This window comes from Oncorhynchus kisutch, linkage group LG27 (genome assembly GCF_002021735.2).
Source record: "Oncorhynchus kisutch isolate 150728-3 linkage group LG27, Okis_V2, whole genome shotgun sequence".
NCBI classification, from domain to species: Eukaryota; Metazoa; Chordata; class Actinopteri; order Salmoniformes; family Salmonidae; genus Oncorhynchus; species Oncorhynchus kisutch.
In genome coordinates this window covers 42287189-42306674 of record NC_034200.2, presented here as the reverse complement: position 1 = coordinate 42306674, position 19486 = coordinate 42287189, and the positions used below count along the sequence as shown (strand labels likewise).

At 45.9% G+C, this 19486-nt stretch overlaps 1 protein-coding gene across 1 annotated transcript in view; it reads right to left on the bottom strand.

The window, feature by feature from the left end:
- The window catches only part of ak5 (adenylate kinase 5), a 218641-nt gene that overhangs the window by 4960 nt on the left and 194195 nt on the right, over positions 1-19486 (bottom strand). Inside the window, exons 11-12 of the mRNA XM_031807219.1 lie at positions 1762-1925; positions 283-399 (exon numbers count right to left, since the gene is read on the bottom strand). Coding sequence (XP_031663079.1) covers positions 283-399; positions 1762-1925 — 281 coding nt within the window. The remainder of the gene's footprint in view (positions 1-282; positions 400-1761; positions 1926-19486) is intronic.

The following is a 19486-nucleotide window of genomic DNA, read 5'->3' as shown; positions in this document are numbered from 1 at the left end:
ACCTACCTACCTACCTACCTACCTACCTACCTACCTACCTACCTACCTACCTACCTACCTACCTACCTACCTACCTACCTACCTACCTACCTACCTACCTACCTACCTACCTACCTACCTACCTACCTACCTACCTACCTACCTACCTACCTACCTACCTACCTACCTACCTACCTACCTACCTACCTACCTACCTACCTACCTACCTACCTACCTACCTACCTACCTACCTACCTACCTACCTACCTACCTACCTACCTACCTACCTACCTACCTACCTACCTTAGCTTCATACTCCAGAGCTTGTCGTAGGTCTCGGGGGAAGTTGGTTACGAGTACGCCCCTCCCGTGCCGCAGAGATAACGTCACACACTCACATAGCAGCTCCAGCATCGTGTCCTGCGGCACAAACAACAACAGTCAGATGCCTGATATTGAAAGTAGTTCCCAGAGATTATTCAGGTAGGATAGTTATCCTTTGCAGCTGCATTGCTCGGCAACTATACTGTACCCTTTGATCATGTCAACATCTTAGAATTTCTCATCCAGCACCATGACAACAATACCGCCCTTTGTGGTAGAGCTAGAACTGAGCATGGTAGAGCTGAGCATGGTAGAGCTGAGCATGGTAGAGCAGAGCATGGTAGAGCTGAGCATGGTAGAGCTGAGCATGGTAGAGCTGAGCATGGTAGAGTAGAGCATGGTAGAGCTGAGCATGGTAGAGCAGAGCATGGTAGAGCAGAGCATGGTAGAGTAGAGCATGGTAGAGCTGAGCATGGTAGAGCTGAGCATGGTAGAGCTGAGCATGGTAGAGCTGAGCATGGTAGAGCTGAGCATGGTAGAGCAGAGCATGGTAGAGCTGAGCATGGTAGAGCGGGGCATGGTAGAGCTGAGCATGGTAGAGCCGTCCCCCCCAGGGTCAGTAATGTTAAAGGTTCTGTCCCCCCCCCCAGGGTCAGTAAAGTTAAAGGTTCTGTCCCCCCCCCCCCCCCCCCAGGGTCAGTACTGTTAAAGGTTCTGTCCCCCCCCCCAGAGGGTCAGTAATGTTAAAGGTTCTGTCCCCCCCCCCCCGTCCCCCCACAGGGTCAGTAATGTTAAAGGTTCCGTCCCCCCCCGTCCCCCCCAGGGTCAGTAATGTTAAAGGTTCTGTCACCCCCCCAGGGTCAGTAAAGTTAAAGGTTCTGTCCCCCCCCCCCCCAGGGTCAGTACTGTTAAAGGTTCTGTCCCCCCCCCCCCCCAGAGGGTCAGTAATGTTAAAGGTTCTGTCCCCCCACAGGGTCAGTAATGTTAAAGGTTCTGTCCCCCCCCCAGGGTCAGTAAAGTTAAAGGTTATGTCCCCCCCCCCCCCCCCCCCCCCCCCAGGGTCAGTACTGTTAAAGGTTCTGTCCCCCCCCCCAGAGGGTCAGTAATGTTAAAGGTTCTGTCCCCCCCCCCCCGTCCCCCCACAGGGTCAGTAATGTTAAAGGTTCTGTCCCCCCCCGTCCCCCCCAGGGTCAGTAATGTTAAAGGTTCTGTCACCCCCCCAGGGTCAGTAAAGTTAAAGGTTCTGTCCCCCCCCCCCCAGGGTCAGTACTGTTAAAGGTTCTGTCCCCCCCCCCCCCCAGAGGGTCAGTAATGTTAAAGGTTCTGTCCCCCCACAGGGTCAGTAATGTTAAAGGTTCTTGTACTACTAGACCTTAAAACACACACTTTTGAAGTGAGGACTTTTTTAGAAGTGAGGTGTGTGTGTCTGTCGGTCCTCTGTGTCTGTCTGTGTGTTACCTCAGGTAGAATCTCCCCCCTCTCCAGCAGGTCTTGTAGGTAACGTCCTCTCTCACTATGAGACTGTAGTTCAGAACACAGGATGTCACCAGGAGACAGACGACGCAGCCCGAACCTCTCCTCCATCCTCTCACACTGCACAGCCTTCCCTGAGCCCGGCCCACCTGGAGGACAGAGGGGGGGTAGGGAGTTAAAGAGAGAGAGAGGGACGGTAGGGAGAGAGAGGGGGGTGGGGAGAGAGGTGGGTAATGAGAGAGAAGAGGAGAGCGAGGGGGGTAGGGAGAGAGGAGAGAGAGGGGGGTAGGGAGAGAGGAGAGAGAGGTGGGTAGGGAGAGAGAGAGGTGGATAATGAGAGAGAAGAGGAGAGAGAGGGGGTAGGGAGAGAGAGGGACAGTAGGGACAGAGAGAGGGGGGTGGGGAGAGAGGTGGGTAATGAGAGAGAAGAGGAGAGAGAGGGGGGTAGGGAGAGAGGAGAGAGAGGTGGGTAGGGAGAGAGAGCGGTGGATAATGAGAGAGAAGAGGAGAGAGAGGGGGTAGGGAGAGAGAGGGACGGTAGGGAGAGAGAGAGGTGGGTAGGGAGAGAGAGGTGGGTAATGAGAGAGAAGAGGAGAGAGAGGGGGGTAGGGAGAGAGAGAGGTGGGTAGGGAGAGAGAGAGGGGGATAGGGAGAGAGAGGAGGAGAGATGGAGAGAGAGAGGGGTAGGGAGAGAGAGAGGTGGGTGGGGAGAGAGAGAGAGAAGAGGGGTAGGGAGAGAGAGAGGGGGGTAGGGAGAGAGAGAGGGGGGTAGGGAGAGAGAGAGGGGGGGTAGGGAGAGAGAGAGGGAGGGGGGTTAGGGAGAGAGAGGGGGGGTAGGGAGAGAGAGAGGTGGGTAGGGAGAGAGAGGTGGGTAATGAGAGAGAAGAGGAGAGAGAAGGAGGTGTAGGGACAGAGAGAGGGGGGTAGGGACAAAGAGGAGGAGAGATGGAGAGAGAGAAGGAGGAGAGATGGAGAGAGAGAAGGAGGGGTAGGGAGAGACAGGAGGAGAGATGGAGAGAGAGAAGGAGGGGTAGGGACAGAGAGGAGGAGAGATGGAGAGAGAAGGAGGGGTAGGGAGAGAAAGGAGGAGAGATGGACGGGAGGGTAGGGAGAGGTAAAGATTCAGAGAGCATATACTGTAATGCAGAGGTGGATATTTATTTTTTAATTTAAATGTTTTAATTGAACCTTTATTTAACTAGGCAAGTCAGTTAAGAACAAATTCTTATTTACAATGACGGCCTACCGGGGAACAGTGGGTTAACTGCCTTGTTCAGGGGTAGAACAACATATTTTTACCTTCTCAGCTCGGGGATTTGATCTAGCAACCTTTCGGTTATTAGTCCAACACTCTAACCACTAGACTACCTGCCTCTAACCACTAGGCTACCTGCCTCTAACCACTAGGCTACCTTCCTCTAACCACTAGGCTACCTTCCTCTAACCACTAGGCTACCTTCCTCTAACCACTAGGCTACCTGCCTCTAACCACTAGGCTACCTGCCTCTAACCACTAGGCTACCTGCCTCTAACCACTAGGCTACCTTCCTCTAACCACCAGGCTACCTTCCTCTAACCACTAGGCTACCTTCCTCTAACCACTAGGCTACCTTCCTCTAACCACTAGGCTACCTTCCTCTAACCACTAGGCTACCTTCCTCTAACCACTAGGCTACCTTCCTCTAACCACTAGGCTACCTGCCTCTAACCACTAGGCTACCTGCCTCTAACCACTAGGTTACCTACCTTCTCTAACCACTAGGCTACCTGCCTCTAACCACTAGGCTACCTGCCTCCTCTAACCACTAGGCTACCTGCCTCCTCTAACCACTAGGCTACCTGCCTCTAACCACTAGGCTACCTGCCTCTAACCACTAGGCTACCTACCTCTAACCACTAGAATACCTGCCTCCTCTAACCACGAGGCTAGCTGCCTCCAACCACTAGGTTACCTACCTTCTCTAACCACTAGGCTACCTACCTCTAACCACGAGGCTACCGGCCTCTAACCACGAGGCTACCTGCCTCTAACCACTAGCCTACCTAACTCTAACCACGAGGCTACCTGCCTCTAACCACGAGGCTACCTGCCTCTAACCACGAGGCTACCTGCCTCTAACCACAAGGCTACCTGCCTCTAACCACAAGGCTACCTGCCTCCTCTAACCACTAGGTTACCTGCATTTAACCACTAGACTACCTGCCTCTAACCGCTAGACTACCTGCCTCCTCTAACCACCAGACTACCTGCCTCCTCTAACCACTAGACTACCTGCCTCTAACCACTAGACTACCTGCCTCCTCTAACCACTAGACTACCTGCCTCCTCTAACCACTAGACTACCTGCCTCTAACTACTAGGCTACCTGCCTCCTCTAACCACTAGACTGCCTCCTCTAACCACTAGGCTACCTGCCTCCTCTAACCACTAGGCTACCTGCCTCCTCTAACCACTAGGCTACCTGCCTCCTCTAACCACTAGGCTACCTGCCTCCTCTAACCACTAGGCTACCTGCCTCCTCTAACCACTAGGCTACCTGCCTCCTCTAACCACTAGACTACCTGCCTCCTCTAACCACCAGACTACCTGCCTCCTCTAACCACTAGACTACCTGCCTCCTCTAACCACTAGACTACCTGCCTCTAACCACTAGGCTACCTGCCTCCTCTAACCACTAGACTACCTGCCTCTAACCACAAGGCTACGTGTCGACCCACCTGTGTGTGTACACTATCTGTGTGTGGTGTAATGATGCATTGCTGGCGGCTCAGAGCAAGGTTATCACAGATACACAGTACCAGTCAAAAGCTTGGACACTTACCCATTCAAGGGTTTTTCTTCATTTTAAATATTTTCTACATTGTAGAATAAAAAAACTATGAAATCATGTAGTAAACACGGGAGAATACCAAGAGTGTGCAAAGCTTGCTTCAAGGCAAAGGGTGGCTACTTTGAAGAATCTCAAATATAAAATACATTTTGATTTGTTTAACACTTTTTTGGTTACCACATGATTCCATATGTGTTATTTCAAAGTGTTGATGTCTTCACTGTTATTCTACAGTGTAAAAATAAATACATGTTTTTGAATGAGTAGGTGTGTCCATACTTTTGACTGGTAGTGTATATCAGTTGTTATCTTCCAACCCTTATAGCACTGATCAGAACCTTGTTGTGCCAACGGTTTCTGCATTATGAAGCATTAACATGACACTACAACATTCTATATCAGCCATGTTAGAACCCCATTAACATGACACTACAACATTCTATATCAGCCATGTTAGAACCCCATTAACATGACACTACAACATTCTATATCAGCCATGTTAGAACCCCATTAACATGACACTACAACATTCTATATCAGCCATGTTAGAACCCCATTAACATGACACTACAACATTCTATATCAGCCATGTTAGAACCCCATTAACATGACACTACAACATTCTATATCAGCCATGTTAGAACCCCATTAACATGACACTACAACATTCTATATCAGCCATGTTAGAACCCCATTAACATGACACTACAACATTCTATATCAGCCATGTTAGAACCCCATTAACATGACACTACAACATTCTATAACAGCCATGTTAGAACCCCATTAACATGACACTACAACATTCTATATCAGCCATGTTAGAACCCCATTAACATGACACTACAACATTCTATATCAGCCATGTTAGAACCCCATTAACATGACACTACAACATTCTATATCAGCCATGTTAGAACCCCATTAACATGACACTACAACATTCTATATCAGCCATGTTAGAACCCCATTAACATGACACTACAACATTCTATATCAGCCATGTTAGAACCCCATTAACATGACACTACAACATTCTATATCAGCCATGTTAGAACCCCATTAACATGACACTACAACATTCTATATCAGCCATGTTAGAACCCCATTAACATGACACTACAACATTCTATATCAGCCATGTTAGAACCCCATTAACATGACACTACAACATTCTATATCAGCCATGTTAGAACCCCATTAACATGACACTACAACATTCTATATCAGCCATGTTAGAACCCCATTAACATGACACTACAACATTCTATATCAGCCATGTTAGAACCCCATTAACATGACACTACAACATTCTATATCAGCCATGTTAGAACACCATTAACATGACACTACAACATTCTATATCAGCCATGTTAGAACCCCATTAACATGACACTACAACATTCTATAACAGCCATGTTAGAACCCCATTAACATGACACTACAACATTCTATAACAGCCATGTTAGAACCCCATTAACATGACACTACAACATTCTATATCAGCCATGTTAGAACCCCATTAACATGACACTACAACATTCTATATCAGCCATGTTAGAACCCCATTAACATGACACTACAACATTCTATTACAGCCATGTTAGAACCCCATTAATATGACACTACAACATTCTATATCAGCCATGTTAGAACCCCATTAACATGACACTACAACATTCTATATCAGCCATGTTAGAACCCCATTAACATGACACTACAACATTCTATATCAGCCATGTTAGAACCCCATTAACATGACACTACAACATTCTATATCAGCCATGTTAGAAGCCCATTAACATGACACTACAACATTCTATATCAGCCATGTTAGAACCTCATTAACATGACACTACAACATTCTATAACAGTCATGTTAGAACCTCATTAACATGACACTACAACATTCTATAACAGCCATGTTAGAACCTCATTAACATGACACTACAACATTCTATATCAGCCATGTTAGAACCCCATTAACATGACACTACAACAGCCATGTTAGAACCCCATTAACATTACATGGGGAATGATGATATGTTACTGAATGTCTAGAATTGGAACAATATTCAACATTCTAAAAGTTGGCCTAATTCTCTAAATTAGTTCCCATGTTGATCCCATGTTTCATGAGCTGAAATAAAAGATCCCAGAAATGTTACATACGTACAAAAAGCTTACTTCTCTAAAATTTCGAGCAGTTTTTTGTTGTTGTTGACATCCCTGTCAATGAGCATATCAAGAAGCTGATTAAACAGCATGATCATTACACAGTTATGGGGGTCTTGTGCTGGGGACAATAAAAGGCCACTCTAAAATGTGCAATTTTGTCACACAATACAATGCCACAATTGTCTCGAGTTCTCTTTTTTTTGTGAATTTCCTCCCTTTTCTCCCCAATTTCGTGGTCTCCGATTGTTAGTAGCTACTATCTTGTCTCATCGCTACAACTCCCGTACCGGCTCGGGAGAGACGAAGGTTGAAAGTCATACGTCCTCCGATACCCAACCCAAACAAGCCGCACTGCTTCTTAACACAGCGCCATCCAACCCGGAAGCCAGCCGCACCAATGTGTCGGAGGAAACACCGTGCACCTGGCGACCTTGGTTAGCGCGCACTGCGCCCGGCCCGCCACAGGAGTCGCTGGTGCGCGATGCAGTGCCGTAGACCACTGCGCCACCCGGGAGGCCCCCAGTTGTCTCAAGTTTTAAGGGAAAGTGCAATTGGCATGCTGACTGCAGGAATGTCCACTAGAGCTGTTGCCAGATAATTAAATTTTAGTTTATGTACCATAAGCCGCCTCCAACATCGTTTTAGAGAACGTGGCAGTACGTCCAACCGGCCTCACAACCGCAGACCACATGTATGGCGTGGAGTATATAGGGCATCTGGCCCTGTTATATTGTTGTCCAGTATATAGGGCTCTGGCCCTGTTATATTGTTGTCCAGTATATAGGGCTCTGACCCTGTTATATTGTTGTCCAGTATATAGGGCTCTGACCCTGTTATATTGTTGTCCAGTATAGAGGGCTCTGACCCTGTTATATTGTTGTCCAGTATATAGGGCTCTGGCCCTGTTATATTGTTGTCCAGTATATAGGGCTCTGGCCCTGTTATATTGTTGTCCAGTATAGAGGGCTCTGACCCTGTTATATTGTTGTCCAGTATATAGGGCTCTGGCCCTGTTATATTGTTGTCCAGTATATAGGGCTCTGACCCTGTTATATTGTTGTCCAGTATATAGGGCTCTGGCCCTGTTATATTGTTGTCCAGTATATAGGGCTCTGACCCTGTTATATTGTTGTCCAGTATATAGGGCTCTGGCCCTGTTATATTGTTGTCCAGTATATAGGGCTCTGGCCCTGTTATATTGTTGTCCAGTATATAGGGCTCTGGCCCTGTTATATTGTTGTCCAGTATAGAGGGCTCTGACCCTGTTATATTGTTGTCCAGTATATAGGGCTCTGGCCCTGTTATATTGTTGTCCAGTATATAGGGCTCTGACCCTGTTATATTGTTGTCCAGTATATAGGGCTCTGACCCTGTTATATTGTTGTCCAGTATATAGGGCTCTGGCCCTGTTATATTGTTGTCCAGTATATAGGGCTCTGGCCCTGTTATATTGCTGTCCAGTATATAGGGCTCTGGCCCTGTTATATTGTTGTCCAGTATATAGGGCTCTGGCCCTGTTATATTGTTGTCCAGTCTATAGGGCTCTGACCCTGCCTGTCACAATGAGCCGTACTCAATGCTGAGCACATACTGTACTCTGTCATACTGTGTATTTCTGCTAGCTTGTCCCCTTTTATCTCTGCAGCATATGGTACTGCAAGCCTTGGGGAGCGAAAGAGGGAGGGAGGGGTGCTGGCTTTCAGCCGAGAGGAAACAAATATGACAGGCTACGAGTCTTCTCTGTAGCCTGTCAGAATCTGTACTGTCTGTCTGTCTGTCCCGGCCCGTCCGTCCGTCTCCAGTACCTTCTAGTTCAGGTGTAGTTGCCTGTCTAGTTCAGGTGTAGTTGCCTGTCTAGTTCAGGTGTAGTTGTCTGTCTACTCCAGGTGTAGTTGTCTGTCTAGTTCAGGTGTAGTTGTATGTCTAGTTCAGTTGTAGTTGCCTGTCTAGTTCAGGTGTAGTTGTCTGTCTAGTCCAGGTGTAGTTGTCTGTCTAGTCCAGGTGTAGTTGTCTGTCTAGCTCAGGTGTAGTTGCCTGTCTAGTTCAGGTGTAGCTGCCTGTCTAGTTCAGGTGTAGCTGCCTGTCTAGTTCAGGTGTAGCTGCCTGTCTAGTTCAGGTGTAGTTGTCTGTCTAGTTCAGGTGTAGTTGTCTGTCTAGTTCAGGTGTAGTTGTATGTCTAGTTCAGGTGTAGTTGTCTGTCTAGTTCAGGTGTAGTTGCCTGTCTAGTTCAGGTGTAGTTGTCTGTCTAGTTCAGCTGTAGTTGCCTGTCTAGTTCAGGTGTAGTTGCCTGTCTAGTTCAGGTGTAGTTGCCTGTCTAATTCAGGTGTAGTTGCCTGTCTAGTTCAGGTGTAGTTGTCTGTCTAGTTCAGGTGTAGTTGCCTGTCTAATTCAGGTGTAGTTGCCTGTCTAGTTCACGTGTAGTTGTCTGTCTAGTTCAGGTGTAGTTGTCTGTCTAGTTCAGGTGTAGTTGTCTGTCTAGTTCAGGTGTAGTTGCCTGTATAGTTCAGGTGTAGTTGCATGTCTAGTCCAGGTGTAGTTGTCTGTCTAGTTCAGGTGTAGTTGCCTGTCTAGTTCAGGTGTAGTTGCCTGTATAGTTCAGGTGTAGTTGCATGTCTAGTTCAGGTGTAGTTGCCTGTCTAGTTCAGGTGTAGTTGCCTGTCTAGTTCAGGTGTAGTTGTCTGTCTAGTCCAGGTGTAGTTGTCTGTCTAGTTCAGGTGTAGTTGTATGTCTAGTTCAGTTGTAGTTGCCTGTCTAGTTCAGGTGTAGTTGTCTGTCTAGTCCAGGTGTAGTTGTCTGTCTAGTCCAGGTGTAGTTGTCTGTCTAGCTCAGGTGTAGTTGCCTGTCTAGTTCAGGTGTAGCTGCCTGTCTAGTTCAGGTGTAGCTGCCTGTCTAGTTCAGGTGTAGCTGCCTGTCTAGTTCAGGTGTAGTTGTCTGTCTAGTTCAGGTGTAGTTGTCTGTCTAGTTCAGGTGTAGTTGTATGTCTAGTTCAGGTGTAGTTGTCTGTCTAGTTCAGGTGTAGTTGCCTGTCTAGTTCAGGTGTAGTTGTCTGTCTAGTTCAGCTGTAGTTGCCTGTCTAGTTCAGGTGTAGTTGCCTGTCTAGTTCAGGTGTAGTTGCCTGTCTAATTCAGGTGTAGTTGCCTGTCTAGTTCAGGTGTAGTTGTCTGTCTAGTTCAGGTGTAGTTGCCTGTCTAATTCAGGTGTAGTTGCCTGTCTAGTTCACGTGTAGTTGTCTGTCTAGTTCAGGTGTAGTTGTCTGTCTAGTTCAGGTGTAGTTGTCTGTCTAGTTCAGGTGTAGTTGCCTGTATAGTTCAGGTGTAGTTGCATGTCTAGTCCAGGTGTAGTTGTCTGTCTAGTTCAGGTGTAGTTGCCTGTCTAGTTCAGGTGTAGTTGTCTGTCTAGTCCAGGTGTAGTTGTCTGTCTAGTTCAGGTGTAGTTGTATGTCTAGTTCAGTTGTAGTTGCCTGTCTAGTTCAGGTGTAGTTGTCTGTCTAGTCCAGGTGTAGTTGTCTGTCTAGTCCAGGTGTAGTTGTCTGTCTAGCTCAGGTGTAGTTGCCTGTCTAGTTCAGGTGTAGCTGCCTGTCTAGTTCAGGTGTAGCTGCCTGTCTAGTTCAGGTGTAGCTGCCTGTCTAGTTCAGGTGTAGTTGTCTGTCTAGTTCAGGTGTAGTTGTCTGTCTAGTTCAGGTGTAGTTGTATGTCTAGTTCAGGTGTAGTTGTCTGTCTAGTTCAGGTGTAGTTGCCTGTCTAGTTCAGGTGTAGTTGTCTGTCTAGTTCAGCTGTAGTTGCCTGTCTAGTTCAGGTGTAGTTGCCTGTCTAGTTCAGGTGTAGTTGCCTGTCTAATTCAGGTGTAGTTGCCTGTCTAGTTCAGGTGTAGTTGTCTGTCTAGTTCAGGTGTAGTTGCCTGTCTAATTCAGGTGTAGTTGCCTGTCTAGTTCACGTGTAGTTGTCTGTCTAGTTCAGGTGTAGTTGTCTGTCTAGTTCAGGTGTAGTTGTCTGTCTAGTTCAGGTGTAGTTGCCTGTATAGTTCAGGTGTAGTTGCATGTCTAGTCCAGGTGTAGTTGTCTGTCTAGTTCAGGTGTAGTTGCCTGTCTAGTTCAGGTGTAGTTGCCTGTATAGTTCAGGTGTAGTTGCATGTCTAGTTCAGGTGTAGTTGCCTGTCTAGTTCAGGTGTAGTTGCCTGTCTAGTTCAGGTGTAGTTGTCTGTCTAGTCCAGGTGTAGTTGTCTGTCTAGTTCAGGTGTAGTTGTATGTCTAGTTCAGTTGTAGTTGCCTGTCTAGTTCAGGTGTAGTTGTCTGTCTAGTCCAGGTGTAGTTGTCTGTCTAGTCCAGGTGTAGTTGTCTGTCTAGCTCAGGTGTAGTTGCCTGTCTAGTTCAGGTGTAGCTGCCTGTCTAGTTCAGGTGTAGCTGCCTGTCTAGTTCAGGTGTAGCTGCCTGTCTAGTTCAGGTGTAGTTGTCTGTCTAGTTCAGGTGTAGTTGTCTGTCTAGTTCAGGTGTAGTTGTATGTCTAGTTCAGGTGTAGTTGTCTGTCTAGTTCAGGTGTAGTTGCCTGTCTAGTTCAGGTGTAGTTGTCTGTCTAGTTCAGCTGTAGTTGCCTGTCTAGTTCAGGTGTAGTTGCCTGTCTAGTTCAGGTGTAGTTGCCTGTCTAATTCAGGTGTAGTTGCCTGTCTAGTTCAGGTGTAGTTGTCTGTCTAGTTCAGGTGTAGTTGCCTGTCTAATTCAGGTGTAGTTGCCTGTCTAGTTCACGTGTAGTTGTCTGTCTAGTTCAGGTGTAGTTGTCTGTCTAGTTCAGGTGTAGTTGTCTGTCTAGTTCAGGTGTAGTTGCCTGTATAGTTCAGGTGTAGTTGCATGTCTAGTCCAGGTGTAGTTGTCTGTCTAGTTCAGGTGTAGTTGCCTGTCTAGTTCAGGTGTAGTTGCCTGTATAGTTCAGGTGTAGTTGCATGTCTAGTTCAGGTGTAGTTGCCTGTCTAGTTCAGGTGTAGTTGCCTGTCTAGTTCAGGTGTAGTTGTCTGTCTAGTTCAGCTGTAGTTGCCTGTCTAGTTCAGGTGTAGTTGCCTGTCTAGTTCAGGTGTAGTTGCCTGTCTAATTCAGGTGTAGTTGCCTGTCTAGTTCAGGTGTAGTTGTCTGTCTAGTTCAGGTGTAGTTGCCTGTCTAATTCAGGTGTAGTTGCCTGTCTAGTTCACGTGTAGTTGTCTGTCTAGTTCAGGTGTAGTTGTCTGTCTAGTTCAGGTGTAGTTGTCTGTCTAGTTCAGGTGTAGTTGCCTGTATAGTTCAGGTGTAGTTGCCTGTATAGTTCAGGTGTAGTTGCATGTCTAGTTCAGGTGTAGTTGCCTGTCTAGTTCAGGTGTTGTTGTCTGTCTAGTTCAGGTGTAGTTGCCTGTCTAGTTCAGGTGTAGTTGCCTGTCTAGTTCAGGTGTAGTTGCCTGTCTAGTTCAGGTATAGTTGCCTGACTAGTTCAGGTGTAGTTGCCTGTCTAGTTCAGGTGTAGTTGTCTGTCTAGTTCAGGTGTAGTTACCTGTCTAGTTCAGGTGTAGTTGCCTCTATAGTTCAGGTGTAGTTGTCTGTCTAGTTCAGGTGTAGTTGTCTGTCTAGTTCAGGTGTAGTTGTCTGTCTAGTTCAGGTGTAGTTGCCTGTCTAGTTCAGGTGTAGTTGTCTGTCTAGTTCAGGTGTAATTGTCTGTCTTGTTCAGGTGTAGTTGCCTGTCTAGTTCAGGTGTAGTTGCCTGTCTAGTTCAGGTGTAGTTGCCTGTCTAGTTCAGGTGTAGTTGTCTGTCTAGTTCAGGTGTAATTGTCTGTCTTGTTCAGGTGTAGTTGCCTGTCTAGTTCAGGTGTAGTTGCCTGTATAGTTCAGGTGTAGTTGTCTGTCTAGTTCAGGTGTAGTTGTCTGTCTAGTTCAGGTGTAGTTGCCTGTCTAGTTCAGGTGTAGTTGCCTGTCTAGTTCAGGTGTAGTTGCCTGTCTAGTTCAGGTGTAGTTGTCTGTCTAGTTCAGGTGTAGTTGCCTGTCTAGTTGAGGTGTAGTTGCCTGTCTAGTTGAGGTGTAGTTGCCTGTCTAGTTCAGGTGTAGTTGTCTGTCTAGTTCAGGTGTAGTTGTCTGTCTAGTTCAGGTGTAGTTGTCTGTCTAGTTCAGGTGTAGTTGCCTAATTCCCAGTGAGGCTGATGCGGAGGCAAACTGCTGTGACAACCAGCTCTCACAGTCTCACGTCAGAATTAGACGTTCCTAATAGTTTTTTCTAACGTCAAATGTTAAAAGGTGTTTAAACATCAAATTGAAAAAGTATTTAAGGTTAAGTTCAGGCATTAACGCTGAATAAATAAATAAATGACTTTATATCACTGGATTCGAACATATAACCTTTGAATTCGGAGGCAGTTGCTTAAGGTAACAGTGTTCACTGTTGCCCTTTGTGGCTGCTTTCCACTTAATCTGCCGACGTCCTCATGGATGTACGTCGAATACTGACTTGTATCACGAGTGACCTGGCTGGCTGTGAAGCCCTCTAGAGGGAGAGAGCTACTCTAGCTGAATAATGTAAGATTTTCTCTCTCTCGTTCTCTCTCACTCTCCCTCTCGTTCTCTCTCTCCCTCCAGTTCTCTCTCTCGTTCTCTCCCTCTCTTTCTCTCCCTCTCTTTCTCTCCCTCTCTTTCTCTCCCTCTCTTTCTCTCCCTCTCGTTCTTTCTCCCTCTCGTTCTTTCTCCCTCTCGTTCTCTCTCTCCCTCCAGTTCTCTCTCTCGTTCTCTCCCTCTCTTTCTCTCCCTCTCTTTCTCTCCCTCTCTTTCTCTCCCTCTCTTTCTCTCCCTCTCGTTCTTTCTCCCTCTCGTTCTTTCTCCCTCTCGTTCTCTCTCTCCCTCCAGTTCTCTCTCTCGTTCTCTCCCTCTCTTTCTCTCCCTCTCTTTCTCTCCCTCTCTTTCTCTCCCTCTCTTTCTCTCCCTCTCGTTCTTTCTCCCTCTCGTTCTCTCTCTCTCGTTCTTTCTCTCTCGTTCTTTCTCCCTCTCGTTCTCGCTCTCTCATTCTCTCTCATGCCACTCAACCTGATCGGCTTAAGTGAAGTAGGTCTCCTGCTGTGTAAAATAGGAGAGAGTAAATCGGTCTACGTCCTCCCTGGACTAAATGTCTTGTCAGAAATGGTTATAATCAACGTCAAGTACAGGACGCCTGTGAGTTGCTATTTGTTATAAAACTGCTACAGTACATTAATTAGGTGCTCACAATGTGCTACTCTATAATAACTACAACTAACATTAAATGTAATGAATTCTAGGTCATTTAAAAGCTTTTCTAGTAGTTCTATAGATGTGTAATAATGAGACTCTACTCTCTCTTTCAGGACAGTTCCATATTCTATAGTTCTAAGGTTTCATATTCTATAGTTCTAAGGTTCCATATTCTATAGTTCTAAGGTTCCATATTCTATAGTTCTAGGGTTCCACATTCTATAGTTCTAAGGTTCCATATTCTATAGTTCTTAGGTTTCATATTCCAACATGTTCCTACTCATCCATAGAACATGAGCCAGTCAACACCAGCTGCTAGTTGAACATAACAGAACAGAAGACAGGCAATGTGGTGTTGCGCTCTCTCTCTCTCTCTCTCTCTCTGTGTGTGTGTGTGTGTGTGTGTGTGTGTGTGTGTGTGTGTGTGTGTGTGTGTGTGTGTGTGTGTGTGTGTGTGTGTGTGTGTGAGAGAGGCAGAACAGTGGAAAAAATAACAGAATTGGTCTGACTGTAAACGCAGCCATAGAAAGCTATCCTAGAGAAAAGCCAAGATGACAGATGGATAGAATTATATAGAGAAATAGAAAAGAGAGAGAGAGAGAAGACAACAAGAACGATAGAAGAGGGAGGGAAGGGAAGGAGAGAAAGAATTAGCAGCAAGACTTGTTACCACAAGAAAAGGGCAACCAGTGAAGTACAAACACCATTGTAAATACAACCCATATTTATGTTAATTTATTTTCCCTTTTGTACTTTAACCATTTGCACATTGTTACAACACTGTATACAGACATAATATGATATATTTTTGGAACTTTTGTGAGTGCAACGTTTACTGTTAATTCTTTAGTGTTCATTTCACTTTCGTTGATTATCTATTTCACTTGTTTTGGCAATGTAAACATATGTTTGCCATGCCAATAAAGGCCCTTAAATTGAATTTGAGTGAGAGAGAGTGAGGTATGCTGGTCATCGACTACAGCTCAGCATTTAACACCATAGTACCCTCCAAACTCGTCATCAAACTCGAGACCCTGGTTCTCGACCCCCGCCCTGTGCAACTGGGTCTTGGACTTCCTGATGGGCCACCCCCAGGTGGTGAGGGTAGGTAACAACATCTCCACCTTGCTGATCCTCAACACTGGGGCCCCACAAGGGTGCGTTCTGAGCCCTCCCCTGTACTCCCTGTTCACTCATGACTGCGTGGCCATGCACGCCTCCAACTCAATCATCAAGTTTGCGGACGACACTACACACTAACGACGAGACGGCCTACAGGGAGGAGGTGAGGGCCCTCGGAGTGTGGTGTCAGGAAAATAACCTCACACTCAACGCCAACAAAACAAAGGAGATGATTGTGGACTTCAGGAAACAGCAGAGGGAGCACCCCCCTATCCACACCGATGGGACAGTAATGGAGAGGGTAGTAAGTTTTAAGTTCCTTGGCGTAGACATCATGGACAAACTGAATTGGTCCACCCACACAGACAGCGTCGTGAAGAAGGCGCAGCAGCGCCTCTTCAACCCCCTGAAATTCGGCTTGTCACCAAAAACACTCAAACTTCTACAGATGCACAATCGAGAGCATCACCGCCTGGTACGGCAACTGCTCCGCCCACAACCGTAAGGCTCTCCAGAGAGTAGTGAGGTCTGCACAACGCATCACCGAGGGCAAACTACCTGCCCTCCAGGACACCTACACCAGCCGATGTCACAGGAAGGCCATAAAGATCATCAAGGACAACAACCACCCGAGCCACTGCCTGTTCACCCCGCTATCATCCAGAAGGTGAGGTCAGTACAGGTGCATCAAAGCAGGGACCGAGAGACTGAAAAACAGCTTCTATCTCAAGGCCATCAGACTGTTAAACAGCCACCACTAACATTGAGTGGCTGCTGCCAACACACTGACTCAACTCCAGCCACTTTAATAATGGGAATTGATGGAAATTGATGTAAAATATATCACTAGCCACTTTAAACAATGCTACTTAATATAATGTTTACATACCCTACATTATTTATCTGATATGTATACGTATATACTGTACTCTATATCATCTACTGCATCCTTATGTAATACATGTATCACTAGCCACTTTAACTATGCCACTTTGTTTACATACTCATCTCATATGTATAAACTGTACTCGATACCATCTACTGCATCTTGCCTATGCCGTTCTGTACCATCACTCATTCATATATCTTTATGTACATATTCTTTATCCCCTTACACTTGTGTGTATAAGGTAGTAGTTTTGGAATTGTTAGGCTAGATTACTTGTTGGTTATTACTGCATTGTCGGAACTAGAAGCACAAGCATTTCGCTACACTTGCACTAACATCTGCTAACCATGTGTATGTGACAAATAAAATTTGATTTGAGATAATTAACAGCAATGACAAATGGTTTGATAAAGAATGCAAAAACCTAAGAAAGAAATGGAGAAACCTGTCCAACCAAAAACACAGAGACCAAGAGAACCTGAGTCTACGCCTTCACTATGGAGAATCACTAAAACAATACACAAATACACTACGGAAAGAGAAGGAACAGCACGTCAGAAATCAGCTCAATGTAATTGAAGAATCCATAGTCTCCAGCCACTTCTGGGAAAATTGGAAAACACTAAACAAACAACAACACGAAGAGTCGCCTTTTATGTAATGATTTTACTACCGCTCGTGGGACATTTATTGTGAAGGTATAAATAACTACACGAGGGACAGACAGTGACTGACAGGTTGTCACACACATCACAGTTACAAATAGTAGCTAGTTAGAAATTGCACAAAAAATGTGTTTTTTTCAAAGATTTCAAAAGAAAAGCGAAGTACCTTTATTGAGGGAAAGCTGTGTGCAAAGCATCGCTGTCTGGAAAGACTACAACTTGTCCTGACACTTCCAGACGAAGCATGAAGAGAAATATAGGAATATTTGTGCATCGAAAGAGTTGCTTTCTCAGTTAAAAAGTTGAAAGAGGAGTTTGATTCATTAAAGTCACAACCAGGGAAAGATTTATTGGAGGAGGTTAATAAGTGTGTGGCAAAGCTGGGACTGAGTTTTGAAAAGTTATCCAGTGTGACCACTGATGGGTGCCTGAACCTGACAGAAAGAAAACGTTAGCCTTTTGAAAAGGACACAACATCAAGTAGCTGAGCTCAGTTAAAACAAAAATAGTCATTATTCATCAGGTCTGTAAATGTGGTCTGAAAATGATCCATGTTGTGGAAGCAGTCACTAAAGTGGTAAACTTCAAAAGAGCAAAATCTTTAAACCACAGGCAGTTTGTCTTACTGTTGGATGAGACAGAGTCCGGTCATGCAGATCTCCCCTACCACACAAACATGAGAGATGGCTGAGTTTCGGGGAGGTGCTTAAAATGTTGTGGGACCTGAAGTCGGAGGTTGCGGAGTTTTTGCAATGAAAGGCAAATATGTGGATTTCCCTCAACTGCAAGATAAAGAATGGTTGGCTGATATTGCCTTCACCGTGGACATCATGGCCGTCATGAATGAACTTAATTCCAAACTACAAGGGATTTTGTACATCAGATGTACAGCCTTGTCAAAGCCTTCAAGGGAACATTACTCCTCCTGACCCGAGAAGTAGAAGCCAACAATCTCACCCACCTTCCGACACTACTAGTCTGTTCACTATCAGATGACCTTCTGACACTACTAGTCTGTTCCCTATCAGAAGATGTTTGGGTCAACCTATGTATGAGAACAGACAGATCATCAGACTCTCACCTCTCAGCAATCCGGCGCATAGTGACATCAGAAACTACACCTAGACTTCACTGCTCTCGTCAATGCCCATCAGACTCAAACTGATTGAGGAGTTTAAATGTCATTTTCACACCAGCCTTCACTTTGGCTCCTCTTCCTGTCCAGGCGTTTGGCGTCGCCGGCCGTCTAGCTGCTGACGAACCTGCTGCTGGCAACAAACACCCTTCACTCATCAACCCCGGACTCTCTCGTCATCATTACACGCACCAGGTTCCGATGTATGTACAGTTGAAGTCGGAAGTTTACATACACTTAGGTTGGAGTCATTAAAACTAGTTTTTCAACCATTCCACTAACTATCTTGTTAACAAACTATAGTTTTGGCATGACGGTTAGGACATCTACTTTGTGCATGACATAAGTAATTTTTCCAACAATTGTTTACAGACAGATTATTTCACTGTATCACAAGTCCAGCGGGTCAGAAGTTTACATACACTAAGTTGACTGCGCCTTTAAACAGCAAGGAAAATTACAGAAAATGATGTGGCTTTAGAAGCTTCTGATAGGCTAATTGACATCATTTGAGTCAATTGGAGGTGTACCTGTGGATGTATTTCAATGTCTACCTTCAAACTCAGTGCCTCTTTGCTTGACATCATGGGAAAATCAAAAGAAATCAACCAAGACCTCAGAAAAAAATTGTAGACCTCCACACGTCTGGTTCACCATTGGGAGCAATTTCCAAAAGCCTGAAGGTACCACGTTCATATAATAATAAAATCAAGTATAAACACATTGGGGACGACGCAGCCGTCATACCGCTCAGGAAGGAGACACGTTCTGTCTCCTAGAGATGAACATACTTTGGTGCAAAAAGTGCAAATCAATCCCAGAACAACAGCAAAGGACCTTGTGAAGATGCTGGAGGAAACAAAAGTAAGGTACAAAAGTATCTATATCCACATTAAAATGAGTCCTATATTGACATAACCTGAAAGGCCGCTCAGCAAGGAAGAAGCCACTGCTTCAAAACCACCATAAAAAAGACAGACTATGGTTTGCAACTGCACATGGGGACAAAGATTGTTATTTTTGGAGAAATGTCCTCTGGTCTGATGAGCCCCCCCTTGGGTTGTGCCATGGCGGAGATCTTTGTGGGCTATACTCGGCCCTGTCTCAGGATGGTAAGTTGGTGGTTGAAGATATCCCTCTAGTGGTGTGGGGGCTGTGCTTTGGCAAAGTGGGTGGGGTTATATCCTTCCTGTTTGGCACTGTCCGGGGGTGTCCTCGGATGGGGCCACTGTGTCTCCTGACCCGTCCTGTCTCAGCCTCCAGTATTTATGCTGCAGTAGTTTATGTGTCGGGGGCTAGGGTCAGTTTGTTATATCTGGAGTACTTCTCCTGTCCTATTCGGTGTCCTGTGTGAATCTAAGTGTGCGTTCTCTAATTCTCTCCTTCTCTCTTTCTTTCTCTCTCTCGGAGGACCTGAGCCCTAGGACCATGCCCCAGGATTACCTGACATGATGACTCCTTGCTGTCCCCAGTCCACCTGGCCGTGCTGCTGCTCCAGTTTCAACTGTTCTGCCTTATTATTATTGGACCATGCTGGTCATTTATGAACATTTGAACATCTTGGCCATGTTCTGTTATAATTTCCACCCGGCACAGCCAGAAGAGGACTAGCCACCCCACATAGCCTGGTTCCTCTCTAGGTTTCTTCCTAGGTTTTGGCCTTTCTAGGGAGTTTTTCCTAGCCAC